At 37.5% G+C, this 12,825-nt stretch overlaps 1 protein-coding gene across 1 annotated transcript in view; it reads left to right on the top strand.

Annotated features, from left to right (window-relative positions):
- LOC107676115 (leukocyte tyrosine kinase receptor-like) overlaps positions 1-12,825 on the top strand; it is a 78,364-nt gene that overhangs the window by 30,867 nt on the left and 34,672 nt on the right. Inside the window, exon 7 of the mRNA XM_016470637.1 lies at positions 11,685-11,804. Coding sequence (XP_016326123.1) covers positions 11,685-11,804 — 120 coding nt within the window. The remainder of the gene's footprint in view (positions 1-11,684; positions 11,805-12,825) is intronic.

Below are 12,825 nucleotides of genomic sequence, written 5' to 3'. Positions count from 1 at the left end.
CATCAAAGTACAGCGAGAGCGATTAGACAGCATTTTTAAAATGTTTATTTTGATGTCAAATAAGTCTTGCTGTTTTGATTTTTTGTTAAAGCAGTGCTGCTGTTGTAAAGTTATACAGCTAAAGTTGTGTTGCTGGGTTTTAAAGCAGGTTAGATTTTTAATTTTCTTCCTTATCAGCAATTTCACTGTTCACTGTTCAAATGTGGATGAAAGGCATATGCATAGATGTGTCCAGAGCTGTGTGAGATCACTACCATCCTGCTTTTGTTGGGGTGGGTAAGGGTGTTAAATAATACAAAAAAAAAATTGTTTTGTTTTGTTTTTTCCCCATAGGTTTTTAACATTCTAAAAGCTCTTTATTCCAAAGATACTACAAGCTAGTCAGTGTATTCAGTAGGTGTAATGTATTGTAAGTTGCATTGACACAAAAAAGGAAATTTACTTTTGGTACTCAAGTACTTTTAAAAGCAAGTACTTCTGTACTTTTACTTGAGTAAAAATCTGTCTTTACAACTTTTACTTGTAATGGAGTAATATTTGACCAGCAGTATCTGTACTTTCACTTAAGTAATGGAGTTGTGTACTTTGTCCGCCTCTGGTTAAGAGTCAACCACGCCCTCCTAAAACAGCCATTCTAACACGCCCCCACATATCTACGTCACGATGTGGGAAGATTTGCATAACACCGCCCAAATGTTCACGCAAAGAAAGGCGTAACTTTTATTCTCGCTGCAGTATTGTTGTTGCCGCTGCCGCCATGTCGTGAAGGCGCTGTGTGTTTCGTTGTGAACTACAAACTACTTTGTTTGGCCTTCCAAAAGAGGACGATATCCGCTTCGTCATACAAGCAATACACAAAATAATGTTCTTTTTAGCAACATCATATGACCCCTTTAACATCATGTGTTTATTTTTTGCCTTTCATCTTATGAACTAGTGGAGAAGACTTAATATTTAACACATTTTAAACATATGGCTCCAGTTACGAATGTGGCGGCTGGGAATGGCATATGTGCTGAAGTTTTGTTTGGACTTCATGTACATACATTTGTATGAAAATGAATTGGATTTGGTGAATTGTGAAAATGAATCAGATTGCAATGTTTAAGGTTTGTATATACAGGACTTTCCAAATGTTTCAAACAAATCACTCTCTGCTGAGGCTGGAATCAACTCTTCAAACAACGACTCTGACACATTCCATGAAATGCCAGGTCAGTGATGACACAAGAATGACAAGACCTTTAAGTCAGTGCTAAGAGGACATTGACAAGAAAAGCATCCTCTTGAATTCCACATTTTTATTTTGCACGAAATTGTGAGCCATCTGAGGGGGCTCTTTAGAGGGATTTGAAGGAGATCAGCACAGGATATTGCACAGCTGGGAAAAAAAACAGGAATGGGAAGGAATCATTAATGCAAACCTCTAGGATTAAACAGGATAAGATAATTTATTTGTGAGCCTTATGGCATCTAGCTTTTTTTCTCTGAAAGAACCAATGCGCTTGCTTCAGCGTTTGGCAGATCGAATCAACTTGGCACTGACTCCATCATACATTTGCCCTTCTAGACCCTGGCAACAGTGAGAGGAAAAAGTGATTTACTTCCCAGAAGGAGTGTATAGGGCTTTACAGTTGTTTGCTGTGCTGTTTAAAACACATTAATTTATAATCCCAGTTTGTTTTAGCTTTCAATAATGTATCCTTGCATTAAAGACAGCTAATACACAGCAAAGCAGACAGATTAACCTGAACATACATAAATAATGTGTGTAGGGAATATTCTCTCTTGATGGCTGGCACTTTGATCCTCACAGTGTGATGATTTTAAAGCATCATTAGACACGATGAGATATATATCTTTATAAGATCCGAGCGCTTCACAAAGTGTCCTAATCTCTCTCCATTGGCATGAGAGAGAGTGCCACTGATGTTGAATGGCTCACTTGCTCCATGAAATATTTGCCCAGCAATTTATATCTGACTCCATTTTCTGCCACACATCGATTTCACGTGGCAGCACTGCGGCTGCCATTTATCCCATCCTCTCTGCTATTTCCCTTTCCAATGACACTTCGGAATGTGTAGAGTTATACATTATGCCCTCATTCCCTGCCTAAATGAAATATTATAGTTATACATCATCACACTAGGGTTTGCGGTCTAAGCATCCAGCATTGTTTCCAAGGCTGAGCATTGTGTATCGCTGACATGACTGATTTGTTTAAAATGTAATTGTTTAAAATTTGGTACAAGCTACATAATATGGGGACAAGGCCCTTAGGATAGAAAAACCACACAAGATCAGTTGTTTCTTCTAGACAGCAGAGAAAAAAATGCTGCAGTTATCTATCTATCTATCTATCTATCTATCTATCTATCTATCTATCTATCTATCATCTATTTATGGCACTAGATAGTAATAACATCAGATTGAATAATTTAAATAATACCTTTAGCAGCTTTAGCAGCCACACATGACTAAAATTACAATAAAAATAAACTGAAACTAGAAAAACAAACAAAATAGAAATAAAAGTTACTAAACCACTACTAGTGGTACTGCAATACAATGCAACTACTGCAATAAAATATCTAAAACATCATGCTAATTCATTAAAATTCAGTAACTGATGCAGAAGTGCTCAACATGTTTGAATGTTGAAAGTAAAATCTGGAGGACAGTGGCCTTGAAGCCTGGAGGACTGGGGCTGAAAAGCCCTGGTTTAGTGGTTAAAGCTCAGAGCTGGTAAACAGAAGGCTGCTTTTATCCCCACAAATCACAAGCTATGATCTATCAACATTGTTTCATGGTGCAAGGCTCTTAACCACAGATGGCTCTAGTAGGACTACCCCTGTGATGAGGTTGTGGTAAGATTCTATAGTGAAAAATTGCATGAACATATTTTGCTGTGGGCGTGGCCTCTGTCATGTGGTGATAAAAACATTCATCAATTCTATTGTTGTGTGTGTTTCCTGTAAGGGCCACAACTTCATCTCACTGTTCTACAATTGAAACAGATGGCATTGGATTCACTGTGTGGGTGTTTACCTCTATTTCCTGGCTTTGGCACAGCGGCAGACTCTCTTATCCTGTTTTTATTAGTTTCCTCTTCGGAACAGGGAGTCATATCCATAAGAAAATTTGCATTGCCTACCCAGAGCGGCAGCCTGTGATGGAACAGTAAAATAAAAAAAGCTGTCAGGAAAGTCATACTAGGTTTTTTAGGATGTTATGCCCAGACACTGTCATTCTGCGGCACTACCTGTGGTGCCCAAAACCTCGTAAAATCACCCAGTGCTGCTTTTATGACAATGCCAGCTGCTCAGCGATGGTTTGGTGTTTCCCTAACGAGCGACACTGAATGCCTTGCTTTCTCAGCAGCATAAGTGGAACTCTCCAATGTATCTCACAGGGATTATGTGGGCGAGACATGCCATTTGGATGGAGATATTGGAATACTGAATTGTAGACAAAGGGAGATAAATAATGTCCAAAGTTAAGTTCAGGTAGCTTATATATTCATCTAGATTTTGTCCCAATCTTAAACATTCGATTTCATAAACCATGCAAAGCTTCAGGTTAACCTACTGTCTGTGAAGAGTCCAGGCTTAGACTTATCAGCCATTACTGCAGACAAAGAAAGAAAGAAAGAAAGAAAGAAAGAAAGAAAGAAAGATAGTTATACATCATCACACTAGGGTTTGCGGTCTAAGCATCCAGCATTGTTTCCAAGGCTGAGCATTGTGTATCGCTGACATGACTGATTTGTTTAAAATGTAATTGTTTAAAATTTGGTACAAGCTACATAATATGGGGACAAGGCCCTTAGGATAGAAAAACCACACAAGATCAGTTGTTTCTTCTAGACAGCAGAGAAAAAAATGCTGCAGTTATCTATCTATCTATCTATCTATCTATCTATCTATCTATCTATCTATCTATCATCTATTTATGGCACTAGATAGTAATAACATCAGATTGAATAATTTAAATAATACCTTTAGCAGCTTTAGCAGCCACACATGACTAAAATTACAATAAAAATAAACTGAAACTAGAAAAACAAACAAAATAGAAATAAAAGTTACTAAACCACTACTAGTGGTACTGCAATACAATGCAACTACTGCAATAAAATATCTAAAACATCATGCTAATTCATTAAAATTCAGTAACTGATGCAGAAGTGCTCAACATGTTTGAATGTTGAAAGTAAAATCTGGAGGACAGTGGCCTTGAAGCCTGGAGGACTGGGGCTGAAAAGCCCTGGTTTAGTGGTTAAAGCTCAGAGCTGGTAAACAGAAGGCTGCTTTTATCCCCACAAATCACAAGCTATGATCTATCAACATTGTTTCATGGTGCAAGGCTCTTAACCACAGATGGCTCTAGTAGGACTACCCCTGTGATGAGGTTGTGGTAAGATTCTATAGTGAAAAATTGCATGAACATATTTTGCTGTGGGCGTGGCCTCTGTCATGTGGTGATAAAAACATTCATCAATTCTATTGTTGTGTGTGTTTCCTGTAAGGGCCACAACTTCATCTCACTGTTCTACAATTGAAACAGATGGCATTGGATTCACTGTGTGGGTGTTTACCTCTATTTCCTGGCTTTGGCACAGCGGCAGACTCTCTTATCCTGTTTTTATTAGTTTCCTCTTCGGAACAGGGAGTCATATCCATAAGAAAATTTGCATTGCCTACCCAGAGCGGCAGCCTGTGATGGAACAGTAAAATAAAAAAAGCTGTCAGGAAAGTCATACTAGGTTTTTTAGGATGTTATGCCCAGACACTGTCATTCTGCGGCACTACCTGTGGTGCCCAAAACCTCGTAAAATCACCCAGTGCTGCTTTTATGACAATGCCAGCTGCTCAGCGATGGTTTGGTGTTTCCCTAACGAGCGACACTGAATGCCTTGCTTTCTCAGCAGCATAAGTGGAACTCTCCAATGTATCTCACAGGGATTATGTGGGCGAGACATGCCATTTGGATGGAGATATTGGAATACTGAATTGTAGACAAAGGGAGATAAATAATGTCCAAAGTTAAGTTCAGGTAGCTTATATATTCATCTAGATTTTGTCCCAATCTTAAACATTCGATTTCATAAACCATGCAAAGCTTCAGGTTAACCTACTGTCTGTGAAGAGTCCAGGCTTAGACTTATCAGCCATTACTGCAGACAAAGAAAGAAAGAAAGAAAGAAAGAAAGAAAGAAAGAAAGACTCAAGATAAAATCATCTGGCAGCTAGAGTCAGACATTATGTTGTCCAGTGATAATTGCTCTGAATTGTAACCACAAAAAAACATAGTTCAGGGAAAAGTGTCGATGTTTTTTTTTTTTTTTTTTGCTGCATGTTTCAGCAGCCCCAAAATATTTGCTACTGGCAATGCATCCACAGCTGTGAACATGTAAGACATAGTGCTGCCTCACAGCTAGCATACATAAAATGGCCTGTAGCAGATCTGTACGAGTGGAGCTGGGGAAGTGCAGGGTTTCTGCAAGTCTTGCTTACAGCGAACAAAGAACCAAACAACTTGAATGTTAGACAGCAAACTCATTGGCTATAGACGCAACAGAGACCAATCAGCATCTGCTGTGAACTGATGATGTGACAGCTAGCAGATTTCATTAAGGACCGTCAGCCTGCACCATCAAGAGATTCATGACTTAACTAGATGCATAACTTATAACTGCTTTGATTTGGTAGAGTGAACATGAAAGAAACTGACTTCATACATTAATATTTACAGATGACACTTTGTTGTTTGATATTTTGTCATACGATGCAATGAAATCCATATATTTTTTAAGTGTGGCTTAAGTTTTCAAGCTTAAAGATATGTAGGTGCAATTTCTGTTGTAGACTACTACTATTGCCTACTATTGTGTCGAGAATTTTACAAGTTTGCACATGTTTGATTTATCGTTCTCCCTGCAGCTCTCCAATAAGTACTGCTATCTAGACTACAAAGCACGCATATAAAACTCCTCATATGACATCCCCCTTAAGAGAAACTGACAGTGGGCAGGAAACCGCTCTGACTTCCAGCTTCATCTGAATTAATTCAGACCTTCAGGGTATATGTGAGGTTAGAATACTAACACAAAACGGAGCTGTGCCCTAGCACAGCCTTAACATATTGAGCCTTGGTTCTGATGTGAGGAACACAAGTTTGAGCCTGACCTGCATCATTTCCTAATTGCATGAACCCTATCTGCCCTCGTTATTTCATGTCCATTCTCTACTGTCATTATCAATAAAAGTGACATCAATTTGACCAACACAGTATTTAAAAAGGGCATAACGTTGTGTGCTTCTTCAAACTATGTGAGTAAAACAGAGACAGCAGCACAGCATGCAGACATTTTTAGACAATTTCGGAAATATTTGGTATATGTTTCAGGCAAGTACAGAAATGAAATAAAGTGACAAAATGATCAGGGAACATTTTTTGTAAGGTCTTGAGGTCATTCTGGGCTTTAGGATTTGGATTATCGTCAACCTACCATGCGAGTATCACAACTGGCCAGTTGGATATGGAGACATATTGAAGTATTTGAAGAGTGATGACTAAGCTGTTTTCTGATTGTCTTGGCAGATTAAAAAAAAAAACTGCTGAGTGACAGTTCTCCTTGGAGCAAAGGATTACATTCTTCCATAGTTCAAGAAATCTTGTCTTTGACCACCAGCCAAAGTTGTCTACTGCAGTGTGTGCTTCTGCAGTCAAACCATTGATAACTTGTCATCCATAGTGAAATTAAAAATACATGAATAGTCAGAGCCATGGCCTAGTGGTTACATCACAATGCTATAGGTAATGCATTATAAGTAGCGTATTGTGTCATTTTGGAAGTAAAATGTAGAATGACACTTTTTAAATTTACATTTACATGCTTCAGTTGAAATCAGATAAGAAGCGTGCATTATTCTATTTATCTCATTTATGCATTACCAAATCCAATTGAAAAACCTTGCCCTTCCCTAAGACAGGCACATTGCATATGACACCGTGGCTAGACTGCAAATGAGCAGTGCAAAACAGAATGACGTTATGATCAACAAAAATCAATGAACTGCACTGCAAGTGGTTTAGTTTCTATATAGGATGACTGCCTGCCAAGTATAGCACTGCCATCTGGAAGAGTTTATTTCATAAAAAGTATTAATGTAACATGATGTAACTTCTAAACAGCCAATCACATGGCAGCAACTCTTTGCATTTAGGCATGTATTCAAGTTCAAACCGAGCATCAAAATAGGGAAAAAAAGTTGATTTAAGTGACTTTGAATGTGGAATGGGTGTTGGTGCCAGACGGGCTGGTCTGAGTATTTCAGAAACTGCTGATCTGCTGGGATTTTCACGTGCAACCATCTCTGGAGTTTACAGAGAATGGTACGAAAAAGAGCAAATATGCAGTGAGCGCCAGTTCTGTGGGCGAAAATGCTTTGTTGACTCCAGAGGTCAGAGGAGACTATAGCCAGGCTGGTTCGAGCTGATAGAAAGACATCAACTCAAATAACCACTTGTTACAATTGAGATCTGCAGAAGAGCAATTCTGAATGCACAACACGATGAAGCTTGAAACAGATGGGCTAGAGCAGCAGAACACTACACCAGATAGCATTCCTGTCAGCTAAGAGCAGGAAACTGAGGCTACAGTTCACATGGGCTCACCAAAATTGGACAATAGAAGACAGGGAAAAGGTTGCCTGGTCTGATGAGTCTTGAATTCTGCTGCAACATTCAGATGGTAGGGTCAGAATTTGGCATAACATCAAAGTAGGGCTGCTCGATTATGGCAAAAATATTAATCACGATTATTTTGGTCAATATTGTAATCACAATTATTTAACAGGATTATTAGTGGGTAATATGCACAAAACTTTATATCAGTGATAAAATTCCTCAAATTATTGAAAATAATTAAACTTTCAGTAATACAATAAAAACAAAAGCAAATGTCAAAAACAATAGAAAAAAAACATACAAATACAACAAACAGTGCTGTAAGTTTTTTTTTATGCAAGTCTAAAGTATTTAGCTAACAGCATACTACATAAATTGAATAATCAAATGTAAAATAAAACAGCATAGTCTTTACTGTAAGAATTAAACTTGCTTTGTTTCTTATTAAAGTTACAAAAGTTCTTCAGTCAAGAGCAGTGAGTGATTTTCCCTTTGTCTTTTGTGGTCTGATACAGCAGAAGGACTATTACCCGCTGTCGCTTTAAGAGCTGCACGGATCCAATATACTGTTACACATGTATTTTCATTCTCAACTGTTTACATTCACTTAAGACATAACTGACGAGTGTTTACATGAATAATCACCAAGCACCACATTTTGACACATTTTTGTGCAACTGCATTCATGCAGTTTAAGCTAAAAGTTGACTTTACATGTCCGTGTTCTGCTCCGTGTTGGAGCGCATGCACAGATCAGCACAAGTTCTCTTTTGCACTTTTAGAAACACGAACAAATCTAATAAACATTAATAAATCAAGCACGTCCCATTTTGTGAAAAGCACGTTAGAAGATTTTATTGATTTGCACGTTGAGTTTGGGCTTTTATGGAGGAGCCAAACTGCACCGCTGAAAAGGAGGATTGGAGCACAATAATCGTTTTATCTCGATTATTGCATTTTCATAATCGGAAGCCGAAATCGAAACTGTATGTCGATTAATTGCACAGCCCTACATGAAAGCATAGATCCATCTTGCCTTGTATCAGGCTTGCAGGCTGATGGTGTTTTTTTTTACACTTTGGGCCACTTGAGAATAAATGCCACAGCCTACCTGAATATTATTGCTGACTATATCCATCCCTTTATGACCACAGTGTACCCATCTAATAATGGCTACTTCCAGCAGGATAACGGACCATGTTACAAAGCTCAAATCTTCTCAAACTGGTTTCTTGAACATTATATTAAGTACACTACACTTAAATGGCCTCAACAGTCACCAGAGCACAATCCAGCAGAGCACCTTTGCAGAGGCGGACAGTAACTAAGTACATTTACTTGAGTATTGTACTTAAGTACACTTTTTGAGTATCTGTACTTTACTTGAGTATTATTTTTTCTGGTAACTTATGACTTTAACTTCACTACATTTGAAAGACAAATATTGTACTTTTCACTCCACTACATTTCTATCAAGGTCGTCAAAGCAGAAAGTCGTTACAATGTAGCAGCTTTGTTTAATATTGTGGTATACATTACACACAATATTGTCTGATTTTGCTAAATTGTGTACGTGAAAATATTACCTATAAAACCACAGAAGAACTGTTGTGCATCTCCTAATAAAACACAATAGGTTTTGGACTTGAAGCAGAACTGCACAGACCATTCTGTGCGTGACATCAAAGTATAGCGAGAGCGATTAGACAGCATTTTTAAAATGTTTGTTTTGATGTTGTCTTTACAACTTTTACTTGTAATGGAGTAATATTTGACCAGCAGTATCTGTACTTTCACTCAAGTAATGGAGTTGACTTTGTCTGCCTCTGCACCTATGTAACATAGGCTCATTGGAAATACGTGCCTCTACCTACATTTCTACAAAACGTACCTATACATACAAATCACTGCAGTTTTGAAATGAACACTAGAGGCAGTAAAACTCCAATAACTTTTATTCTTTTTCACACAAAGTATGATTTTCAGGTCCACAGTTCCGATAAGTAAAGCCCAATTTTGCGCATAATTACTTGAGGAATATTATGTTATGAATTCAAAACTATTTTTACACGCTGCGAGATTTAAAAACTGATACTTTTGAGTCGTCACATATCCAGCTTCATATTCATGAGTTTTCTAACTCAGTTGGTTTGCTCGGTAGCTCACGCAAAATGGCATTGCACTTAAGTGATGAACAGCTCTGGTACGAACCCTGTAAAACTACGGTTCAAACAAAATAGCTCAAATCCGCATGAGGAAGTTAAAATAGCATAGCTGCATCAACACATGCATTTTATATCACTTTTACATTTGTTAACACTATTGAGTAGGTTTAGGGTTGGGTTTGGTGTAGGGGATATTTCCAAAACGATAGAGCATTTTAGCGACACTCCTTGCATATTTGAATTATGAACCACCACAATACGCAATGTAATTCAAACACAGCAATACGTGCCTATATCGACGAAACAAAAATGTGCCAGTGTCACGTATTGAACCCACGTTTTAGTGCCACTCACTGGACATTTTACTTTGAAACTGTCGTAAACATGCAGTAAGGTATGTAATAACAGTATTTAGAGACACGTATTTTGAATGAGCCTGGGTTGCACCTTTTGGATGTGGAATGGTAGTATGGTAGAATTGGATGTAGATGTAGTATTTTTAAAGCGATGATTAAGGGATGGAGATGAGAGGTAGCATTTTTCATACTAGTTCCAGTATTGTCTGAGCAGCTATGTTTGGGGGAATAGGATGATTTGTCTTCACAGGGATTTGACAATTGGAACAATGCAGAAGCTCATGTGGCTTGTCAGAGTAATTAAGAAATATGAACTAAACTCTTGACTCCATCGGTGGTGGTTGTCTACTTGTGTGGGGTTGTGGTTGTCTGTGTTTTATGTCCAATAATTACAAGTATAACATACTTCATAATTATACTAAAGCTGTATAGAAACTCTTTAAAGACAAACGCTTAAATATTTGTTTCTGTCAGATATTTTATCCCACTGAGGTTCTGAAGAATTCTTTGAAAACCACCCTAACCCATGACAATAATGGAATTCTGCTTTTAAAACATGCATTTTTTTTTTGAGGTTTTCTGACTTTGTGCCACCAATAAAATATCTTCCTTAGAAAAATGGCCAAAATCTGAAATTTGATTTGCCAATGTTATGCAGTCAACAAGAGCTATCCCGTAGCTGTACAATCAACATATCAGCAAATCAGAATCAAGAACTGGACAATGCAATTGGTGTAAAATTATATAGATAATACATGTTTTATCCCAAGTGCTTACTATGCTGCATGTTTAAGCATCGAGAGGTCCATACAATATTACCCCATGAAAATCGCGTGAGGGGAGGTGATGGAAATGTCAAATCCAGTCAAAGAGAGAAAGAAGCAGAAAATCCTCATGAAATGCAAAGGCATCTGACTTAGATGTTACATGACCCCAGTAACAGCTTTTGCCAATGAGAGTAAAAATTACAAATGCCATAAATTCTTGATGTATTAGCAATTATCACTAAAGGTTATGTTTTATTTGTATATAAAATGATTGTCCATTTCTGATCTGCATTTTTAAGTAGTGACTAAGTGACATGGAATTTTCCCTGTTGAGTAATGCATATCAAGATTTTGAGGTCAAGTGTTCACCCATTTAAGACTCCTACATCATCAGCAAGCAACCTTATTAGCATATGATTAACATCTGAAAGATATGCAAACAGTTGAGCCATTTTTTTCAGTGTATGTCTCGTATATTAACACAATTCTCAAGACAAAGATGTGGATATCATTACGAGCTTTAGAGAATGGGTATTGTTAATGAAATGGATTATCTAAAAGTATTTTTTATTGAGCCAAAATACAACTATTATCTATAGGCTTACATAAACTGTGTTTTAACAATGCCTGCAACATTTTCTCTGACTGCAGGAGTATTGCTGGACCACACCAATTTATTATGTCTTTTCTCTCATCTTCAGCCAATGGAGAATTTCCTCCGGTGGCTCCCACAAGCCCCACACAAGTGCTGTTCACACCAAGCAATGAGAACATCAAGACCACGACAGCACTCGATGGAGAGCCTGGAGCGTCTACAGCATGTGAGTTTTAGCTACTTTCATGTGCTTGAGCTGTTTGTCTTTTCTGAGTTGTTTCTAACTTTTATCTGACTTGTTCTGACTGAAATTTGCCCCAATGTGATTACAAGTCTGACGTTTGGTGCAGACCACCGTTATTTGTGTTATTGTATTGAAACTGTGCATGAGCACTAAAACAAACTCAGTTTCAGTCATTGTTCAATGGTTTATTTTAAACTAGTCTCTTATGCCTACCCAACCCAGTAAGTCAAGAAGCATCTGTCTGATTGACATACAATGCATCAAATAAAGCAAAACAATTAAGGAATACAAATAATGAAGTAGTCCGTGTCTGTCACAACAGCATCTCAGAGAAATTGCGTTGTGGAGAAATGAACCGCATTCAAGAATAAAGTGTACACCAATTACATACTGCATGTTAATGTGATTTTGTGTTGTTTGTGTAAATGCACTACAATAATTTGACATTTATTATATATATGCCATTTATTATATATTAACATATACAATAATTGCATTCTCAAATTGATTAATTAGCAGAAGTTATTATTACTGCACCACCTGCATGAGATGTCATTCACGACAGTCCTATTGTTGTGTGGTTTAAACGCTACCATGCTACTACGGTTTTGGGAAAAGTCGTGACTAACTAGTTAATTTCTCTAATGATATAGCATACTGTGGTTAAGCAGCGAGTTACGTCGTTGTACTGGAAATGCACCCCAGTCTAATGTCATGTCTGTTATAATCTATCGATCTATCTATCTATCTATCTATCTATCTACCCAGCCACCCACCCACCCATCCATCCATCCATCATCTATCTATCTATCTATCTATCTATCTATCTATCTATCTATCTATCTATCTATCTATCTATCTATCTATCTATCTATCTATCTATCTATCTATCTATCTATCTATCTATCTATCTATCTATCTATCTATCTATCTATCTATCTATCTATCTATCTATCTATCTATCTATCTATCTATCTATCTATCTATCTATCTATCTATCTAT

This window comes from Sinocyclocheilus anshuiensis, unplaced genomic scaffold (assembly GCF_001515605.1).
Source record: "Sinocyclocheilus anshuiensis isolate Anshui unplaced genomic scaffold, SAMN03320099.WGS_v1.1 scaffold2490, whole genome shotgun sequence".
NCBI classification, from domain to species: Eukaryota; Metazoa; Chordata; class Actinopteri; order Cypriniformes; family Cyprinidae; genus Sinocyclocheilus; species Sinocyclocheilus anshuiensis.
The sequence above is the reverse complement of the archived record's forward strand: the minus strand, read 5'-3'. Positions and strand labels throughout refer to the sequence as shown.